Genomic DNA, 21488 nt, shown 5'->3' with positions numbered 1-21488 from the left:
CGTCTAGTACATTCAACAAGTGGAAACCAGCCAGGTGTGGTGGCGCACGTGTTTAGCCCCAGTACTTGGGAGGCAGAGGAAGGAGGATCTCTGTGAGTTGGAGGCCAGCCTGGTCTACAAAATGAGTCCTAAGACAGCCAGGACTGTTAGAGGAAGAAACCCTGCACCCCCAAAACCAACCAACCAACCAACCCAAACCCCAAAACCCAGAAAACAAAACAAATAAAAAGTAGAAGTCAAGCGTCCTCAGCTGATCATCAATCAGTGTGTAACGTGGTGGGACACGCAGTGACACATGTAATGTGGTCACAGAGCATGATCTGATGTCAAAAACCCAGACAGAGAAGCATAAACAAACAGGGAATCCATGGTAGACAGAAAGTTGGAGAAAAGAATCCTTTTCAATAAACGGCGTTTGCTTTCAAGCCATTCATTGAAAACAAATCCAGCTGATTAAAACCTATGTGGTTTTTTTTTAAAAAAGACAATATTTGTATTAAGTTCATTTTATGTGCATGAGTGTTTTACATGCATGTATGTGCACCTTGTGTGTGCAGTGCCATGGAGGACAGAAGAGGGCATTAGATCCCTTAGAACTGGAGTTACAGATGGTTCATGTGGGTGCTGGGAACCAAACCCTGGTACTCTGAACCACTGAGCTATCTTTCTAGCCTCTCTATGTATGTTCTAAAACCTTTTTTTTGTTTTAAAATAATTATATATAAAGAAGAAACTCAAAAACGTTACCAAGTGCTCCTCTGTACCCCTTCCGAGCTTCCCTCCGATGTGATATCTAACCAGGGTTCTGACAGTGCCATGTGGACACGCTGCACGTGAAGTCTGTCACATATGAATCGTGCAGTTGCTATGATCAAGAATTATAGCAGAATTATTTGTGTCACCTCAAAGGTTTTTCTCCTGTTGCCATAGTAACCACGCCTGCCTTCCTTTACAGTTCTTAATTCCCAGCGACCACAAATTTAGTCCATCCTATAGTTTTATTATTTTGAAAATACTACGTTAAGTTTCAAGTGCCAAATAGTCTCTGTTTACAGAAGCATAACTGACTTTCACAAGCTGACAAACCAACTCGTTGAGTGAAGGAGTTGTCTGTTTTGGTAGATTCTTTGGTGCCATCATGTAAGAGTGGTGACTTCTCCCACTCTTCAGTCTGCGTGCTTTTGCTTCCAGAAGTGCTGGGGAGGACTCGCAGTGCTGTTTTCTGTGAGTGGTGGGTATAAGCAACTTCACCGTGCTTTGTCGATGCACAGAAGGCGTTTAATCTTTCTCTGTGGTGTCATGGGGAAGGCATGATCTCTTTGTTCTCTGTCAGCTTGAGGAGGCATCTCTCTCTGTCTGAGGATTTCCAAAAGCTCTCCTTTACGCCATGGAGGAAAGGCAGTTGCAAGTAGAGGATAACTCCTCTTTTTAAATTGTGAACTTGGAAATAATTAAAGACTCACAAGTTGCAACAGTAGCAGTTACTCATTACCTCACTTCCCTGGTGGCAACATCTATATAACCTCCATGTTTAGGTTGGTCGGTAAAGCATAGACTAAGATGGTCTGAAATTTTTAAAAATCCTTTTCTGTGGGGGGCAGTGTAGAAAGAGAGCTAGAAAGTTTCACTTCGTAACCCAGGCTGTCCTGGAATTCAGGGGCTTAGGTTGTTTTAAAATCTGCATCAATTCCCCTGCCTCAGCTTTCTGAGACCTGGGATTGCAGATGTGAACCAACATGCTCATACTTTTAAGAATCTATTTCTGAGAAGCAAAAATATCAAAATTTTAGATGACATGAGAACACACTCATGATACCACATTAGAGAAAAGTTGCTCTAGTAAGATACAAAGAGTCAGAGAATGATACAACTTTTGGCCTCATTCAAAGGAGTAATTTTTGCTCAATAAAATACCATATGGTTTTGAAAAATGAAAGCATCAAATTGAAAATATCTGCAACGTATGGAACAAAGTTGATGGCCTTGTCCGAATTAAAAATCAAAACAAAACAAAACAAAGCAACAGAAACCTGTGATGGGCATGACATGCACGTGGGCTGTGGTCCAGGGCTCAGGAGGGAGATAAAGAAGGGATAATGGCCAGGCTATCCTGGGCTGCCAGAGAGTCTGTAAATGAAAGTTCTATGAATCAGCAGGACAGCAATAAAACGTCTGAGTGGAAGCTTGGTGGATGACCCAAATACTTCACATAGGAGGAACCACAGTGTCCAAGGAGAGGTTTCTGAAGGAACAGGGTGGGCCCAGATCTCACCGGGCTTCACTTATAGGAGCATCACCTGGGACACTTACAGGTGCATTTAGGAACCCCGTCAGGTTGCTATTGCTAGAGTACCAAGGGTAATCCCTGACCTAGGGGGACAGAGGAACAGGAATGGGGACATCTGGCCTCAGTCACCATTGTTTTCAGGGTCCCCAAGCTAGGTCTACTCAGTGTATTTACTAACATTACATTCTGTACATTGCTTTTAAATAAAAAGAACCCCCTGCTGGACAGAGCAAAGCCACCAAGTGTTTTCAAGACTCATGGACAATGCTAATCCTCCTTTCCAGTGTCACTACCTCCAACCGTGCAGCCTGCAAGGTGCTCTATGACTCCAGGTTGCTCTTCCGCCACCGCCTCTACGCTGACCTGGAGACCGTCCTGTTCCACGTACATTTGTTCAGGCCCGTGTCCGTGCTCCTGCGGTACCCTGCACTCTATGTTCGCGGGGCTGTGTCACGCATGACCTTTCAGGCACTGTCCAGGTGAGTGGAGGCGGGGCAGGAGGCACAGCACTTTATCTGGAGGTTGGGTGGGCAATAGGGACAGCAGACAAGAATGCCCTGTACTCCTAGGCTCCAGGAGAAACAGATGCGGGTTCTCCTGAAACCTCTCAAAGCATGTTAGCTCAAAGGGGACTGGCCATGAGGACGAGCAACTCTGCCTAGTCTGCTCCCGTGGGGAACATTCTAGAAGGATCTGAGGAGGAAGCAGCTGTATAATTTCTAGTGAGAACTGGGGATACAGACTGCACCGCCAGCCTCAGCCTTTCGTTTGACCCAGCATTTCCCTTCACTTCTGCCCTAAGGCCAGTGGTACAGGCCCTCTCATTGCTAAGAAAGCCTGTTGCCAAACAGCCAGCTCTCGCAGTGTCCTCTTTGCTATGCCCTGCCTATCAGCCTGGCCTTTGCACCAGGAGTCCTGAGGGGTTCACCGTCCCTCTGCAGACCAGCCTTGATTGAGGGGTGCTGGAACCTTGAGGCCCTAGTTCACATGGAGCTGGGCATGCGGCACCAGGAATGCAAAGGTGCTTCACGGGCGCTCCATGTGCATCCCTTGGAGCACGAGAGAGCAGCGGGGCATCTGGGGAGGCAGGAAAGAGGGACCTTGGCGAGCCACTGGACATTATTACCCTGAGTCATGAGAGTCATGCCTCTTCCAAGCATGGGGTAGGCTGTAATTCCTATCTTCCTATTTTTAGGAAACATTGACTGCAGCTAGTGTTGTTGAATTGGTGAAGCAGAAGGAGAGTAAGGAGCTAAGGGAGCACAAGTCCAGGAGGAAGAGAAACAAGGAAAGGAGAGCTCAGGGCGAAGGCTTTCCCTTACTTCTCGATTTCTTCTTACAGTTTGGGAAGGGCTTGGGATGGGTGTTAGAGGCAAAGGCTAGCTAGACCTTCCATTTTGGTAGATGATGCGAGAGAGTTGGGAGTTGGGGAATCTGTATTGGGGGAACCAGAACTCCCAATATACTTTTTGAATTAGGTGCTTGTGATGTTTTTTTTTTTTTTTTGAGACAGGGTTTCTTTGTGTAGTCCTGGAATTCTCTGTATAGACCAGGCTGACTTAGCACTCATAGAGATCCTCTTGTCCCTGCCTTCTAAGTGCTGGGACTAAAGGTATTTGGCACGTGGTGATTGATCTTAATTACCAATTTGATGGCATTTAGAATCACCATGGAAACACACTCCTGGGTGTGCCTATTAAGGTACTTCCAGATAGGTTATCTGATCAGGGAAGAGACATCCTGAATGCGGCCTGTACCACCTCATGGACTGGGGTCTTGGACTGAATAGGGAGGAGGAAGTGGCTGAGTACCAGCATTTTAAATTCTTGACTTCCTGACAGTGGACATGATGTGGCCACATCCTCGCCAGGATGGACTTTATCCCCTTGAAGTGTAAGCAGAGCAAGACTTTCTCCCTTAAATTTATTCTTGTCAGGGGTTGACCACGGCAGAGGGAAAAGTAAGTAATACGGACCATGGGTTCTGAGACGTGAGCCTGTTGCTATGGTAAGTGTGAAGGTATGGTTCACATATCCCTGTAACTGGTTCAAGAGAAGAGTGTGGAAGAACTTGGAGCTGGGGTCTAGAGAACCATAGAATGCCATAGCAGACATTAGTTAGCCAATCGACTGGGAATTCAGAAAGTCCAGAAAGCTGAGAGAAATGCCAGCTGTCGAGGTTTCAGACAGAAACAAGGGATCTAATGACCATTTGTATTCTACATAGGTAAAGAATCTGGTGGCATTGTGGCAATGTCCTGACAACCTGAGTGAGGTTGAATAAAAGAGCGATAGGCTACTTTGTTTGGGAGAAGAAAACCCAAGATGGGTTAGCATTCGGGTGCTGTCATAGTCACTGCTTTCTGCTCTGATTCAGGTCAACATTGAGAAGGGGGCGGGGAGAGCAACAAGTGGGACAGAAAGATGAAAATGTGCTTTGGTCTGGGAAAGGAATTCATTTTAAATGGCAGGCAGGGTGGCTGAGAAAACAGCTCTGATTTTTAAAGATTAGTCTCATTACAGAGAAACCCTGTGCTCAATAGGAAAGATACCCAGAGGGCCAGTCCCACCCTGTGGAAGGTCCATCTTGTGGAAATGTAGAGTCATTTGGAGGATGAGGTCCAAATCTAAGAACACCAGAGAAGGGCAGAGGGTAGTGTTGCCTACCAGAGTCAGCAAAAAGGGACCGATATAATTGTGGTCCAAGTGCACCAGGCTCCATCTTGAGCTAGCAGAACTTGGTCGAATTGATCACATGGACTCCTTGCAGGCATTGAAAATGCAAGAGTAATGGAGCCGTGGAGACTTGTACGAAGATTTGTGAAGGCCAGTGAGGCCAGGCAATGTGTGGCAGGGGTGGAGTGCCTGCAAGGAGTTCCTGAAAGGCCACTACATGAAGCTATAAAGGTCAAGACTAAGTTGCAGTGGAGATCTTGGGATGTAGGAGAGGTCAAGACCACAGGAAATCAGCTCAGAAAGACGGGTGCAGAGTGGACTCTATCCAGGAACTCTAAGCTGCTTGAGTGCTGCTGGAGGTAGAGGTGGAAGGTTTGGAGCCCAGGTGATTCTGTCACGAGTTCCAGATGCTGGATACGGAGCTTTGGGACTTGACGTTTGTCCTATTGGGCTTGGGCTTGCTTTGGTCTGGTCCCATTCTTTTGGGATGGGAATACGATTTTGTGTCATTATATACTTGAATCATGCAACTTTTTTGTTGTTTGTTTTTTAAGGTGCTCACAGTTAAGGGATTGCCTCAAGACTCAGAAAAGGCTTTGGACTTTGGGCTTTTGAATAATTCTAGGACTGATAAACACTATGGGGACCTTTAAAGTTGGATTAAACAAATGCATTTTAGACAATGAGACAAAAATACGACTTTAAGGTCAAGGGTGGAATGTTATCATTTCTAGGTGATGCCTTTAGCAGTCAAGTTTATGAAGGTTGGACTTGTGATGGATAATTTTGATTCTCAATGTAATGGTATTAGAATCATCAAAGAAACACCTTTCAGTGTGCTTTTGAGGGTCTTCCCAGAAAGAATTCACTGAGCAAAGATTTGCCCCAAATGTGGGTGCTACCACCCCTTAGGTTGGGGTCATGGACTGAGTAAAAAGAGAGAAAGCTTTTGCCAGAGTTCATTTCTTTCTGTTTCCTGCCTGTGGATGCAGTGTAACCAGCTACCCTATGCTTTGACTGTCCATGCCTTCTCAGTCATAAGGGACTGCATCCTCTCCAACTGAAAGCCAAAATGAACCTTCTGCTTTCAAGTTGCTTCTGGTTAGGTATTTGACAACAGCAACAAGAAAAGTGACCAATGTACTACTACAGCCCCAGTCATTGTCTTTTCTTTGTTTCTGACAGTTGAGGAAAGAGTCCACTAATTCAGAAATATACCTTACCTCAGATTCAGGAAACAGTAGGGGTAGTGAGTAGCACCCAGAAGTTCCCAGATGCTATCAGTGTGGATCCTGGGTTCTCTGCAGGCCGGCCTAGGTGTGGTTCATTGCTACCCCTGGGGTTCAGGAGATAGCACTGCCACTCAGGCCTCAAGCTCTGTGCTGGAAAGAGCTGTGATTGCATTGTCCTCTCTACTGCAGGAGGACTCTGACATCTACCTGCTGAAGGTCAGCCAGCATATTGGGGTGGTTCCCTAGTGGGGTGTGATGTTGAGGAAGACCATGAATAAAAGTCACAGTCAGAAAAACACTCAGTGCCATATTGTGGGCAGCCCCTAATTTTAGCTTGAGGCATATGTCAGGAGTCCTAGCCAATTAAACCGGCTCTGACCCGGTACCACTAGTCAAGCTGACCTTTCACTTCTGCTGTGAAGTGAGGGTGTTTATACAGGTAAGGCTGAGCAGCTGGCTGTTCTTCACTTCAGGATCCATGACATCTGCCACAGCAGCACCAAGCTCAAGGACGTGATTTCTCGAGATCTGCTGCCCTCCTCCTGCATGATTAAAGACCTGAGCCAAGAGTTTGGGGTTCCCATTTCTCAGGAAGAGCTCATAGATGGACAGGTGTTGCCAGTATCACCCCAGCTCGATGACAACGAGGAGGACGTCCAACATCAGACTTCTAATCTCCCACTGGAGATCCAAGTCCACCAGGATAAGTACCTGCAATGGCGGAACAACATGCTTCTGAAGAACCAAGTCCATAGGGATTCCGTTGTTCAGGTGGGTGTTCTCTCTCTCCCTCCTTGCTGGGCAGTAGTACAGGAGGCAAGGCTGAATTATGCCAGGTCATTTGCTTCCAGTCCCACTTATCTTAGCCGTCCTTGGATATGAGAGAGTGAACTTAGGCAGAGAACACTTACCACAGGACCAGTGTTTCTTTTAGAACTGTTATGGGTATAATGTCTTGCTTGAGCTGCTAAGGCCATGGGTATCATAAGTTGTTTAAGCAGCATAGAAGTAAACTATGTAAAGTAATATAATATATAATACATATTTTTAATACACATGTAATACTATATGATATACAATATACAGTTGATATATAAATACATATAGTATATAATGTATTATGGATAATAGATATATGTAATAAATACAATAAATAAATAGTAATAAAGCATATAACATAAAGTAGGAGAAATCATGAAGAGGAGACAATAGAAGACAGATACGCTGGTGAGGTGATGGAAAGGTCAGTGATGTGTGGCCTGGATGGCCACAGATATTGTCTTACCCAAGCTAGCCCCAGCGCCTTGGAAGTGCAAACATCTCAAGTGTGCCTTGACTGTCTGCTATGACCTCTCTGCGAGGCCCTCTCCACCCTCTTCTTCATGTTCCACCTCCAGTCTGGAGACTCCTGCTGTGCATCTTTCATTGTTTACTTCTGGTGGCCATTTCTTCGGCAATTTAAAGGCATTCTAACTATATGCCAATACGTTTTCTGCCGAAACGGTGCCGTTCTTCTTAGGATTGTACACTTAGGGTTAGAATGCTGACTCCATGGCCTAGATCATATATTGTTTTTCAAAATAGTAGTTAAGTCAATATATGTATGTAGCTGGTCTTTGCTACTTTGAAGGCTCTTCTTTTCCCCACCCTCTATCCCCACCCCTGGTTTCATCCCCTAACACTCGATAGGAGAGACAAGGGTAGAGGGGAGAGGAATTAGGAAAACCCCTGAGCTGATTTCTTTCCTTTTGCTTCTTTGACCATGACTACTAGCAAACCACAACCAACCTCCCGAAATGAACGACTCCCCCACCCCCTTCCTTGACGCTCGGGAATGTAGCATTTATATACTTTCTGAAAAGTTCCCAGAGTTCCAAACATCCCACAACTGCAGAAACCATCTGCAGCTGGCAAAACCACGCCCCTGTTCGAGAACGAGGCAGATCATAGTCAGCCACTGCAGCCAGTTCAAACCGTCCCGTAGCTCCACACCTGGGATTAAAAGGAAAGCACATTCCTGTCATATTTCTGTGTTTTATAAAAAGAAACTAAAATTCCAAAATTATCACTTCATATTCACCCTTATCACAGAGACCCACCTCTCTCCGTCTCTGAAGTGCTGGGATGAAAGGCACGCACCACCATACTTGGCTCTCTTTCTCTCTTTCACTTCACTTGATCTTAGCCAAAAGGCCGAGAAGCGATCTCTCTCTTTCACTTAAAAACCTCTCTCAATGGCATTTTGAGCAGGAGTCGTTTTAAATTTAGTATATTTCCATATTTTTCTCATTTCTTCAGGAATCTTTTCCTACTCCAAGATTATGAATCTATTTTCTTCTTTGAAACGTTTGTTTGTTTTGAGGTTGGGGTGCCCCAGAATCTTGTACCTGGAGGGCAAGCATTCTACCACTGGAGTGCGTTCACGATCTGGGTCCAAATATTATCATATTTTAACTCAAATGGATCTGGACATTTTCTTTCTTTGAGACAGGGTCTCTTGCTATACAATTCTCACTGACTTACATACAACTCACTGTTTAGGTCAGACTGGCACTGAAGTTTTGGGCAATACTCCTACCTCTGCCTATTGGATGATGGACGGCAGGGCTGAGCCGCCACACCCAGTTGGGGTTTATCACCATATGAGGGTGGAATCTACTTCCGTCTCCCCCTTGTGGGTGATTTGTTGCATTCTTAGTCTGTATTTACCCTCAGAGATTGCTCTGTCAAATCAGTTAGACCAGGTTGCCTAGGATCAGGTCTGTTTATGGTGGTTGGGGTCACCAACGAAATCACCTCTGTACCATTATTGTTCTCCTCAAAAAGGCAGCAACCTGCTGTCTTGGTTTCCATATTATATGTTTACTTCTGATTGTATTTTTACAGTATTTGGGTTTAACTTCTTGTTCTTTTTTCTGAGTGCAGGTGGAAATATAGATGACTGGTGTATTATAAAGCCATCTTTATATAATTTGGTTAAAAACAAACTATGGGCATGAAGCACTTCTCATGAGTTTTTCTCATTAATTTATATATATATATATATATATATAGTGTGTGTGTGTGTGTGTGTGTGTGTGTGTGTGTGTGTGTGTGAATGTGAATGTGCTTTGCATAGCACCTGTATGGAGGTCAGAGGACAAAGTTTTGGAGTTGATTTTGTTCTCATACCATGTGGATTCCAAGGATTCAACTCAGGTCATTATGTTGAACCATGTTGCCAGCTCTGCTCCACTAGTTTTATAAAACTTATAAAATATATTGTTATTATTTTATTTGTATGTGGGGGTTGGAGTAAAGGGGAGATAGAGAAGAGAGAGGAGAGGAGAGGAGAGGAGAGGAGAGGGAGGAGAGGAGAGAGAGGAGAGGAGAGGAGAGAGAACACCATGAGTGGGTATGGGTGCTTGTAGAGACCAGAGTGGTCATCAGATCTCTTGATGCTGGAGTTCCAAGAGGCTGGATGCTGAAACCAGACTCAGGTCCTCTGGAAGAGAAGCCATCTCTCTAGCCCTGAACATGGACATTTAATTTCTATTTTTTATTTTTATTTCATGTGTATGTGTTTTGCCTGCACGTATGTCTGTGCACTGTGGCCTGGCCCCTGTGGAGGCCAGAAGAGGGCACTGGATCTTCTGGAATTGGAGATGGTTGTGTGGGTGCCGGAAACCAAACCCAAGGCCTCTGGAAGAACAGCAAATTCTCTTGACCTCAAAGCCATCTCTCCAGGCTTTTTTTTTTTTTTTTGTAAATTTTGTAAATATTTTTGTAAATTCTGTTTCTCACATACTCTGACTTTGGGTTCTACCTTAATCGCATTGACATCGGTGAGTAAATTTTGTGTCATTTTACTGTTGAGAAGTCACAGCTCAGCCTCATGAAATGCTTCGGGAGATGCTCCAGTGTTTGTGGAAACAACGTGTGCCCCACCGTTACTCAGCAGCTGTGCACGTCTGGTATGCCAGCCTGGTGATCTGTCGGGCTTGCTGTATCCTGTTTGTTTTTTCCCCAAAGCAGAGTCATAGTTTATTAAAATCGATTTTTAACATAGATTTAAGCAGGGGCTGTTACTAAGTACTATGGAAAGAATGGGACACAGCCAAGTGCTGATAAAGGCATTTCAAGACAGTCACCTAGTTATTATTATTATTGTCTTATATTTTTTACTTTTATTTTGGTTTTTCAAGATAGGGTTTCTCTGTGTAATTCTGACTGTCCTAGAACTCACTTGATAGACCAGGCTGGACTTAAACTCAGAGACTGGCTTTCCTCTGCCTCCTGGGTGCTGGAATTGAAGAAGTGTACACCATGCCCAGCATTTTTGTTATTTTTTTTTTTTCAGTGCTAAAAGTTGAAGTCAGGGCAGCATACGTGCTAGGCAATTGCTCTGTGGCTGAGCCATGCTTCCCGTTAGTCTTTGAAATCTGTTTGTTTTTCTCAGTTAGTTACTAGGAAAAGTCTTAATAAAATCAACTATGATTATTAGTTTACATTTTTGTTAGGTGTCTCTTTTGGCTTTTTAAAAACATACAAATACATTTAAACATATACAAATATAAAAATAGGACTTTATATTATTGTTGTCCTACCTATGGGACCCCTTTTATTTTTAGAAGTATACATTAAATAAAATCTACAAATCTGGGCGGGGGTGGGGGGTATGTTTCCTGGGATGGGTATGTATGTGCCTACACAAACTGAATGCACCCTTTGCCTGGACCTGATAATCTAAAGTCTCCCCGACCCCCAGGTTCTTTGAGCCAGGGTTTCTCTTTGTAGTCCTGGCTGTCCTAGAATTCTCTTTAGAACGGACTGCCCATCTGTGCCTCCTGAGTGCTGGAACTTAGAGGCATGTGCCATCGTCGCCTGACTAGACTGGAGTTGTTTTTTTTTTTTTTTAAACATGTATTTTGTTCACTGTGCTTCTGCTGTGGAATGTGATGTCAATATGAAATGACTTCTTTTACAGATGGCCTGCTGTTTCCCTCTGAAATGTTTAAAAAATTTATTTTGGCTTTGCTTTTGTATGACTTTTCAGGGGAAACCACAAACATTTATTAACACAGATAAGGTACCAATGACAGATCAGAGAAACAAGTCTGTAGGTCTAACTTGATGGACCAGGGAGTTTGTTGGAGTTCCTACAGGGCATGGATGGCTGCTGCATTACTGGCAGATCCACCCAAGCATGGGTGAGGACTCACAGAAAGCTGCATTCTTGCAGCTCCCTGCACTGCCTGTGGACCACTGGACCAGCCAGCCTTTCCTCCCTACACTTGCTGCTGTTTAAATAACCTGGGTCCTTTGAATGTACAAAAATTCTGACCTTGTTAAGTTTCTCCTACTCCATTAGGGGATGCTTCAATTCTGAGGGGGTGCCTGCACCCCAGTCTTTGCTCTCTTTAATTTTACTGAGAATGGTCTGGGGTTTCTATCATCTTTCAGACCTGCATTATTTCCCTCAAGATGTATCACTTCTCCTCTCTGTTGGAAACTGTGCTATTTGGATGTTGCTACTTCTGTGTCTCCTCTGTACTCCAGTTCTTACACATATTCCTTGTATTCAGACTGCCTGCTGGGAATCCATCACAGGCTGATTTTCCGGCACATTCATTCAGAAGCTGTGAATTTCACACACTCAAATTTTAAATATTTATATACCTCGTGTTTTTCTTTATATTTGTTTTTGTTTCATATATTTTTGGTATCTGGACTTGCTTCCTTTAATATATATTTTTTTGTATCTACCTAAACCATGTCTCCCAAGTTTTACCTCCAGATGATCAGTGCGGATTGTTTTCTCTTACCTCACGTGTTTCTCAGGCTACTTTGGTTATGACTCAAATTCTTCTCTCACATCTCAGAATACCTGGTACCCAGAGCACCTGGTGACCTACTTGATATCTTACACCAGGTGGCTCTTTTGATCCAAGCTTTGACTTTAATGTAATGGAAATAGCATGGGAGGAGGGACCACCTCAAGGTCAGGGCTGGAAGAGCAGGGAATTGAGGAACACAGGTTAAACCTTCTAAGGATGGGGGGAACATAGAAAAATAATGAAATGTTCTTACTTATGTCCATGTGGGCTATGGCCAGATCCAGTGACACATCTAGCTAGTCTTGGTGCGCACTGACTTGTTTAAAGCCATGGCAGCCACATCTTGTCTGCATGGGTGCTTTCCTTGTGCGTGAATAACAGTTGTAGCCCTTCTTCTGACTGTATTGAGGTCCTCCTTGGGACTCTAGCCAAGTCATTTGCCTATGTTAGGTAACCATCTGGACCTTAAGCGCTTGTTTGAGCAGAAGGTGGTTATTTTTCCAAATTCAGTAGGGAAATGGCAGGCAAGGTGAGAATGTGGTATGGGCCCTTCTGTGCCATCTCCCCCTTCCCGGCTCCGCCCACATTCTCCTGCCCTTTATCTTTCATTTCCATTGCTCAGGCAATCTTCATCTCTTTCTTCTACCTCTCTCTCTTTTTTTATCTCCCACTGTTCCTATTCGATTGAAGCCAGGTCCTTGCTCATTCTAGGCAATGGCTCTCCCGCTGTGCTGCCGCACCCACACCTTGTTTGTGTTTGTGTTTTAGATGGGTTCTCTTTGTGTAGCTCAGCAGGCTTCAAACACACGATCCTCCTGCCTGGGCCTTTCAGATGCTGACTTTACTGTGTACATACCAGGTTCGAGTTATTTTATTTGTAATTCCCTAGGAAACTCTCAAGTAAAGCCACCTTATTTCTTCAGCGTCCTTTCTGAAGAGGGGATAGCCCTCATTTCCTTACCCAGATTTCTGGGAAATCCCCTTGCTCCTGACATAACCTGTGAAACACAGTGCTTAGTCAGCCATGGCTAATAATACCCATCCCTGGGGCCTTAGGACATAGGGCCCCTTTCTGAATCATGAAAATGCCTTAGACCTCTGAACATTTGAACTGTACATTTTTATCTTTTCTACTTAGGCGAATGTAGGAATAGTGGCTCCATGTGTGATGTAGTTGGTGTCCTTGGGAAGTCTCAAGATTTTACCCCTCCAAATTCCACTTTGGACAGTGACATGTTGGACTAGAGGGCCTTTTGTCATGGCTGTGTGACTGTGTGATCAGTTTCTGCACCCTGGCTCTGAGTCAGAGAACATTTTCTGCACACGAGAAGGGTCTGGTATGGGTAACAACTGGCCTCTCTCTCTCTCTTCAGAAAAATATCACAGAAGCCTACCAGTTCACTAAGCAGTCTCAAAAGTCAATGAAGAGGATAATTAGAATTGCCATTCCTGAGAACAAAACCGTCCACAACTACAGCACCCAGACCATGAATTCCACAGAGCTTGCCAAGAAGCAAATGCTTCAAGAGATGGCCAAGGTGAGTGACAGGGCAGCTGGCTAACACTCTGTCTTACCGTTCTGTTGTTATGAAGAGACACCATCACCAAGGCCACTCTTATAAGAAAGCATTTAATTGGGAACTGAGAGTTGGTCTGTGATCATTATGGTGGGAAGCAGAGAGAGAGGTGTGGTGCTGGAGCAGAAGGTGGGAGCTTTACCTCCTTCTCTCCAGGTACCAATAGAAAGAGGAGAAAGAAGGAAAGAGGCAGGGGGCTGGTGTGTGCTTCTGAAACCTCCTAGTCCACCTCCCATTGGCACATGTCCTCCAACAAGGCCACATCTCCTAATTCTTCTCAAACAGTTCCGTTCCTTGACAACTAAGCATTCAAATACATGAGCCCACGGGCGGGGGACCACTCTCATTCAAACCACCACACACTTAAGTTCTTCTTTCTCTGACCAAGGGTGGGTGAAGTCAACCATTTAGGGACATTGGACAAAGGATCAGGTGATGGGAGAAGAGCCAGAGGTGCTCAGCACATGCTTAGACACTCATGGCTGAAAACAATCCAGAAGCTGTTCCTCTGGGGAGCATTGTGTTGCTATGGAGACAGCTGTCGACCATAAGAAAAAACATTTAGGCTTTTAGCACCCACCACATGTAGAAAATGGGTTTCTCTGTCAAAGGAGGCAACGATGTGACTATCACGGGTCTGCCTTAAGCATTTAGTTAGAGCACCTAGTGTTAGGACCGTCTGTATGTCCTCAGGTGTTTCTGATCCGTGCTTGGAAGCTTGATTGTTCCTAAGCCCTATCTAATGCTATTCTTACAAGACGTTGCCTCCTCACTTCTAGGAGCCAAGGAAGAGATTCACGTATTCACAGAATTACCTCTCGGCTATGGTGGATCTTCAGGACCCAAAGGAAGAGGAGAAGAAAGCCCAGAAGAAGTCCCGCCAGGCCTGGCTCACAGCCGGTGGGTTCCAAGTATGGGGTCTTCAGAGCGCCATTGGAAGCCACCAGCAGGATCTTAGACTGCCACCCATCAGAGAGCTAAATGAGGTCTTCGGGGAGGAGCAGGGCCTCAAGTCGGGGTGCTTGGGAATGTCCTTCCCCGTCACTGACTTGACGTTCTCATTTAGGAGTGGCAAGAAAGCGCTCTGTTTGCTAATGTGCTGAAGCCTGTGTTGGATCGGGAGAGGTGGGGCTGGAGCCAGCGCCACAAGGATTTTGACCTGTACAAGAAGCCGCCACTTGACTTTCAGTTGCCTTCTCTTCTGGCTCCAAAGCGTGCATCTGGTAAGATAATATTTCTGAGCCGAGTCTGGAGGAACTGCTGGCAGGCTGAGCTCTGGCCCACTGGGCGTCTCTAGCACTCTGTGTTGGTTTTGCATTTGTAGTCATACTTTCCAAGTTAGGAAACCAGGATTCAGAATGGATCTGGTAGATGTAGGGCAGAGACTCAGGATACCTGGGCTGTAGGTCTGAATGTGGGATGCTGATTGGATGCTTTTGGACGAATCTCGTTGGGCCTGATTTCTTGGCTATAAAACGGGACATTAGAAGGTATATTAGTGGCTTGTGAAGTTTCAACATTGTGACATGGGACTGGCCTCTGGACCCCTGGCAAGTTCAGAGCAGAGACCTGGGACCTTGTGGGAGACTTCTAACTCCATTTTAGTTCTAGATGGAACTACTGGAATTACTGGGGGAAAGTGAATAGTATCAGAGGCATAGGTCTTAACCAGTCTCCCAAGTCCTTTTCTCTTCCCTTACACAGTCTGTTCATGGAGAACATCTATTTTTTTCTCTAAAAGAAGTTGAAACCTTGTGTTGAGGGAGAGCATATACATTTATCAAACAGTGAGATTTGCCAGAAAAAAAAGTTCGAGAATGCTAGATCCAGTTAACAAAGGGATCTCTCTTCTGGGCTCCTGAGGGACCTGGCTACAGTGGAATAGTTTCCCAAACCGGAAGCAGGTGCTGACAGGTGCTCTCTTCCCAAGTGTGGATGCTGCTTCTGCACCTCCTGGCAGGCCTTTTTTTTTTTTTCTGAGACGGGAGAGAACCTGTGTGCTGCTGCTCCAGTTCTGAGTGAGGGGTACTGTAGGCTCTGGTGAGTGAGCAACATGCAGCTCAGAAGACCAGGCTTGCCTCTGGGGCCCCTTCAGCGGAACCTCCCTCGAATGTTTGCCTGTAAAGACAAGAAAGAAGTTCAGACGAGCGCTTACCACTCCCATCAAGTTCAAGAAATGCAGAGGAGAACCAAACTCGAGTCTAAGCCTCTGAAATCCAGAGGGATGAATGGACAGCAGGTGCAACTGCCCTACAGGCCAACACATCCCACAGGGCTGCAGGAAACAGGGTTTAATGGCTCTTCCTAAGCTTCCCGCATGTAGAGTAGTGTTCTATGTAGCCTCTTTGACCTGGTACTTTAAAGGTATGTAGTCCACTCGTGCGAAGTTCCCCGTTTGTTAATTTGTTAACCCCCCCTAGCCGACTAATTAATCTCTGTAATGTTAATTTCCAAGTCACAGCCCTGGCAAGATGCTTGGGACAGCCTAGCTCTCACAGACCCAACCTCCCATCTGTCTATTTCAAGAATCTGAGCTAAACAGAAAAAAAGTCTCATCTCCTTTGCTCTCGAGAGCTCGAAAACCAGACAGAGGCTTGTCTGCCAGACAATGCGTATTAGGACCCTGCATGCACTGCACAGCAGCAGAGAAGAGCCCGCCGGTGCAGCCTCGCTGTGTCTTCTGCACTCAGCACCTGCCAGTGCAGCCCTGCTGTGTCTTCTGCATCTACTGGTGCAGCCCTACTGTGTCTTTTGCACCTGGCACCTGCCAGTGCAGCCCCACTGTGTCTTCTGCATCTACTGGTGCAGCCCTACTGTGTCTTCTGCACCTGGTGAGGCCAATGAGGAGCCTTATATGGGAATGCATACACATAGCCACAGTTCAAGGTGGTGCCATTCTCTCATGACTGGGAGGCACGCTGAGAGCATTAGGGCTGGGGGAGGGTACCACTGCTTGCTTCCAGGACCTCATTTCACACAGTGAGAAATCAACAGAGGATCACACATGAAAAGCTGGTTTAGAGGGGTAATAGGACCAGAACGTGAAGGCTAAAAGGGACAGAGATTTTGATATTTTATACTCTTGCTGATTAGTGCTTCTGACATATGCTGTAAGTGCATTTCATAACTACTGCTGATTGTGTGAACCAGTAGAAATGGCTGCTCACACCTCAGTCTCCTGGGAGCTTTAGAAATGACAGCATGAGCCTCAGTTTCCACTCTGGTACCATCTGAATTGGTGCAGCCTCACACAGCAGACAGCAGCAATTGAATGATCTGTTCAGGATCTGTGGTCTCCATAGTCGCAGGGCCTCAGCTCAAACCTAGCTGTGGCTTCTTAAGGAAGGAGAAAGCCCCTCAGCACATGCAGGTGAGAGACGGTCTTCCTAATGACTCCAAGCTCTACATTTTTTTTTTTTCTATTTTCAGTCAGGGTCTCAAGTAGTTTAGGCTGGCCTTGAACTCACAGTGGAGCTGAGGCTGACTTTGTACACATGATTCTCATGCCTCTACCTCTCAAGTGATGGGATTAGCCTGTTGTCTGATCTGGGAGGCTATGTGAATGGCTTGCTACACAATAGGTGTTGAGTGACGACATTGCTTCCTGGACAGGATGAGGAGCACACAGGCAAGCAATGGGTAAGGTGCTTGGTTCATGGGCTCACCACTCACCCACTTGTCTTTTCTCAGGTGGTAGGCGAAAGGCAGACATCCGGTCTTCTGAACAACGTTGGCGCAGTCAAGTCACACCAAGGCCACCTAGTCTCCATGGCAGTATCTCTATGCAACCCCATGACTTATTCTCTCTCAGTGACCCATCGTCCTGTACTAAACACTCTGTCTCACCTAACCTCCACGTCTCATGAATCTTCAACAGGACTATACCACTCAAGTCCCACCTTCCACGGCCGCTGGTTTCATTAGTAGTATAATGAAGGGGCTTAGCTCAGTGCCCATAACCCTGATACAAATGCACGATTGTTCCAAGAGTAAGTTGTTCTGTGTGTCTGGCCTGTTTTGTTTTTAATATGGGGGCCTGTGGGACTCACCTGGTGATTATGATTCCAGAGTCTAGTGTGAGTGGAGCAGCTGTCACGTGCCAGCTATCCTACAGGTGGACGAGAAGGTTAGTCACCGTAACTCCTGCTGGTTCTCAGTGGTCTGGAGCAGATGCTCAGAGTGGACCCCTGCTACCGCCATGACTCTGTCAGAACTGCACCTCTGCTGTCTCAGTCGCACTTTGCTCTTCAGCAACTGAGAACCATGATGACTCTCCCTCCCTTAGTGTTGTGGGAGTCTGGTGTCAGTTGTTCTGTCAATGCAACACCAAGACCTAGAAATTTGTCTAAAACCCTAGGCCAGCATTCACTTGGCCCAATGCTGCTTTTAGCAACAAGAGCTCCATAGAGTAGCCCCATGCGCGTCTAACCCTAGCTGGGCATCTCCTCTTTATTTCAGGGAGTTTCTTTCTACCTGGAGACTCCAGAAGGAGACTATAGACCCCTCAACATGCAGCTACTACAGGCCAGCTGCCCCAGCCCATGGCGACCACAGTTTCTGGCCACGAAGGTGGAGAGTAGGCACAAAATAATCCCATGGTTGCTGGCTACGAAGAGATGGTGGACCCAGGCCAGCAGGGCACACTCATCTTCCAAAACTAAATAGCACCTTAACAGTTTGACCAAATTAATACACGGTCACCTCTAGCCTGCTCACTCTGCCCTCACAGGGCAGAAAACAGTTACTTAGTACCTCTTCCAACCATACCCTACTTGACCCACTTGACAGAGCCAGGGCTTTCCAGGTAGACAGGGAGGAGTTGGAATCGGGCATTGGAGTGCTCAATGTCCCTGGAGAAGCCTAGAGGCTAGTGGTATCCCTTTGCAATAGAAATACGAGAAGGAAATCCAGACATGTGGTATACAAACACCAAGGTTGCCACTCATTCCCAAGTCAGCTTAGTAGTCTCGAAGCCTCTAGGCAATGATTTTATCACTCACTATGCCTCCTTCAGGCTCTCTGCAGGAAGTTCACAGTGTTGCGACTGAAGGACTGGCAACGTGGAGCTCTGTGTTCACCTATGTTGGACATGTGGGCTCCTTCTGTATGGCACAGTTCTCTCAGCCTATCAGGGAGCAACCAGCCATATGGATTATAAGATGTGTGTGTGTGTGTGTGTGTGTGTGTGCACTTCCACAATATGTTGTGTGTGTGTGTGTGTGTGTGTGTGTGTGTGTGTAGGCCTTCCACTATATGGTATGTGTGTGTAGGCCTTCCACTATATGTTATGTGTGTGTAGGCCTTCCACTATATGGTATGTGTGTGTGTGTGTGTGTGTGTGTGTGTGTGTGTGTGTGTGTAGGCCTTCCACTATATGTTATGTGTGTGTAGGCCTTCCACTATATGGTATGTGTATGTGTAGGCCTCCATTATATGGTGTGTGTGTGTGTGTGTGTGTGTGTGTACACACACACACACGTGCGCAGACCTTCCACTGAGGAAATAGCCATGGGCCAAACCTAGAGCATGAGGAGATCTGTCATTCTTGATTAGCTGTGCAGCTCAACCTCTCACTGAGTGCTGCATACTCCATGACTACTTCTGAATGAGTCTACCTTGCTTCCAGTCCCTGCCTCCAACAGGAGTGACCAAGTCATTTCATGCTCAGCATCAACTATGGCTTCCAGAAGTCCTGTGTCAGCAGAGCTCTTCCCCAGGCTGCTTGCTTTCCTAACTGCCCCGTCTACCTTTTGAATCCCTGTTCTTACTCTGTTCTACTAAATGAGCCAGTCCACAAGCAGGACAGACTGACAAACCTAGTAAAAGTTTCTTACTCTGTATTGACCTAGTGCTACCCACTGCATGCAGTCTGCCACCCACCAACTGCCTGTTATGGTTATGGGAAATGTTTACGTTACGGATTAAGGTCTGAGTCATGGACAGGGTCAGGGATAAGAATGAGGGATTAGAGTTCGTGTCCTAGTTAGAGTTTTTGTCAGTGTAACACAAGCAGGATCATTGAGGAAGAGGGAATTCCAATGGAGAAAATAAGGAAGTCTACGGGGCATTTTCTTGATTAATGATTGCTGTGGGAGGGCCCCACCCACTGGGAGTGGTGTCACCCCTGGGCAACTGGTCCTTGGTTGTATAAGAAAGCAGGCTTAGCAAGCCATGAAGAATAAGCTAGAAAGCAACATTCTTTTGGTCTCTGCATCGGTTCCTGCCTCCATGTTCCTGCCTGGAGTTCTTGCCCTGACTTCCCTTCATGATGGAGTACAAATGCAAGCCCATGTTAATTTTGGTTTCTTGGCTCTGTATAGAATTTCATGGGAGTTTTGATTAGGAAGAGGGACAAAGAGCTCCAGTGACCCTCAAGTCTGTCTTCGGCCTCCTAAAGTAAGGTTAAGGTTTAAAGAGGGGGGCAGCGTTAGAATATCTGAGCCATCTCTGGCTAAGGTGTGGCCCTGCCCATTACTGCCAAGTCTCTAGTTGCTTCAGCAAGATGTTCTGACAAGTTGATAGGTCTGTGAAATCTCTCTGGGGGAAACGTCTCTCATTTTGATAGGTCTGGCTTTTGGCTTTTCATCCAGCATGGGATCACTGAGGAAAATTCTAGTCTCTTAGGGCCCACTGCTCTGAGAGTCAAAACGAGGGTCACAATGACTTTTTAACTTCATTTCTGCCAGACTGGTGACAAGGTGGTCTCTTGGGGGAAGAGATGACCTTGTTGCCCCATGGAGGCATTAGGTGATCAGACTCCAGCCCCATGACAGGATGACCTCCTTCCGCAGAGTCATGCTGTGCAGGCCTCAATATGGAAGAGAAACCCTGAAGGCCTTGCAGAGTCTGTTCTCAGTCACAAGAAAGGAAAAAATCTTAACAGAGCAGTGCCAGACTCTGGGCCAGGCTTCTTCCAAAGAGAAAGTTCCCTGTGGCTGGAAGCCCTGAGCTTAGCAACTGACTTCTCCATAGAAAAGACCACCTCTGCCCTCCTCCTCCGCCCGAAGGTTTGTGCCAACTCCCCAACTCCAGATAGACTGCTTCCCCCAATCCAGGCCTCCACCAAAGGGAAAGAGGCCCGCTACAGATCCCAGCCAGAGAACAGGCCTCCTCTACAGAGAAGGAAGATCCTCCGGCCCCATGGGCCACGTGCCTAAGGCAGGCTTCTGCCTTTGAGAAGAGAAGACTCAATTGAGCATGGGGCTCTTGCACAGGAGAGTTAATGACCCTCGAGGCTGAACCCTAAAAGTCTAAATCCAGACATACTCCTTGGGGTAGGGAGGACAATCCTATCATTAAAGCCTAATTTAGCTGAAGCCGTTTCCTTATGGAAGGAAAGGAGAAGAAACACATACACACACCATACTCCACTGGGAAAAGAACATCATCCTGTTGAAGTCACAGGGCCACCAGGCCAGCACTGTGGCTATTTATTTATTTATTTATTTATTTTTTTCCGGAGCTGGGGACCGAACCCAGGGCCTTGAGCTTCCTAGGCAAGCACTCTACCACTGAGCTAAATCCCCAACCCCGACTGTGGCTATTTAAACACTCAGGCCAGGGCTGGTGAGATGCCTCAGTGGGTTAAGAGCACTCACTGGCTGCTTCTTCCAGAAGTCCTGAGTTCAATTCCCAGCAACCACACGGTGGCTTACAACCATCTATAATGGGAATCTGATACCCTCTTCTGGCATGGGAAAGCATACAGAGCACTCACATATGAAATAAAACAAACAAAAAAGATGTAAACACTCAGGCTTAGACCTCATAACTATTATAGTTCCACCCCCACACCCCTGCGCAGAGATGCACGCATTGCCTTTCGGGATTGGTAGTTTTTCCTATGATGACTGCATCCCGGAAAGGAGCGGAAGGGAGTTGTTAGAGACTACAAGACCCAG

General features: G+C 46.1%; 1 protein-coding gene across 9 annotated transcripts in view; it reads left to right on the top strand.

The window, feature by feature from the left end:
* Nucleotides 1–17580, top strand: part of Cfap92 (cilia and flagella associated protein 92) — a 55032-nt gene extending 37452 nt beyond the window's left edge. For 8 of the 9 annotated variants that reach the window (XM_063285337.1, XM_039108729.1, XM_017593016.2 and 5 more), the window contains 6 exons: nucleotides 2572–2766; nucleotides 6668–6965; nucleotides 13384–13548; nucleotides 14367–14573; nucleotides 14654–14810; nucleotides 17278–17580. In XM_063285337.1, the coding sequence (XP_063141407.1) occupies nucleotides 2572–2766; nucleotides 6668–6965; nucleotides 13384–13548; nucleotides 14367–14573; nucleotides 14654–14810; nucleotides 17278–17453 (1198 nt within the window). In that variant the 3' untranslated portion in view covers nucleotides 17454–17580. Of the gene's footprint in view, nucleotides 1–2571; nucleotides 2767–6667; nucleotides 6966–13383; nucleotides 13549–14366; nucleotides 14574–14653; nucleotides 14811–17277 lie in introns of those variants that run through there. The other variant, XM_039108731.1, reaches the window with a different exon arrangement.
* Nucleotides 17581–21488: the final 3908 nt, after the last annotated feature.

This window comes from Rattus norvegicus, chromosome 4 (assembly GCF_036323735.1).
Source record: "Rattus norvegicus strain BN/NHsdMcwi chromosome 4, GRCr8, whole genome shotgun sequence".
Classification (NCBI taxonomy): domain Eukaryota; kingdom Metazoa; phylum Chordata; class Mammalia; order Rodentia; family Muridae; genus Rattus; species Rattus norvegicus.
The sequence above is the reverse complement of the archived record's forward strand: the minus strand, read 5'-3'. Positions and strand labels throughout refer to the sequence as shown.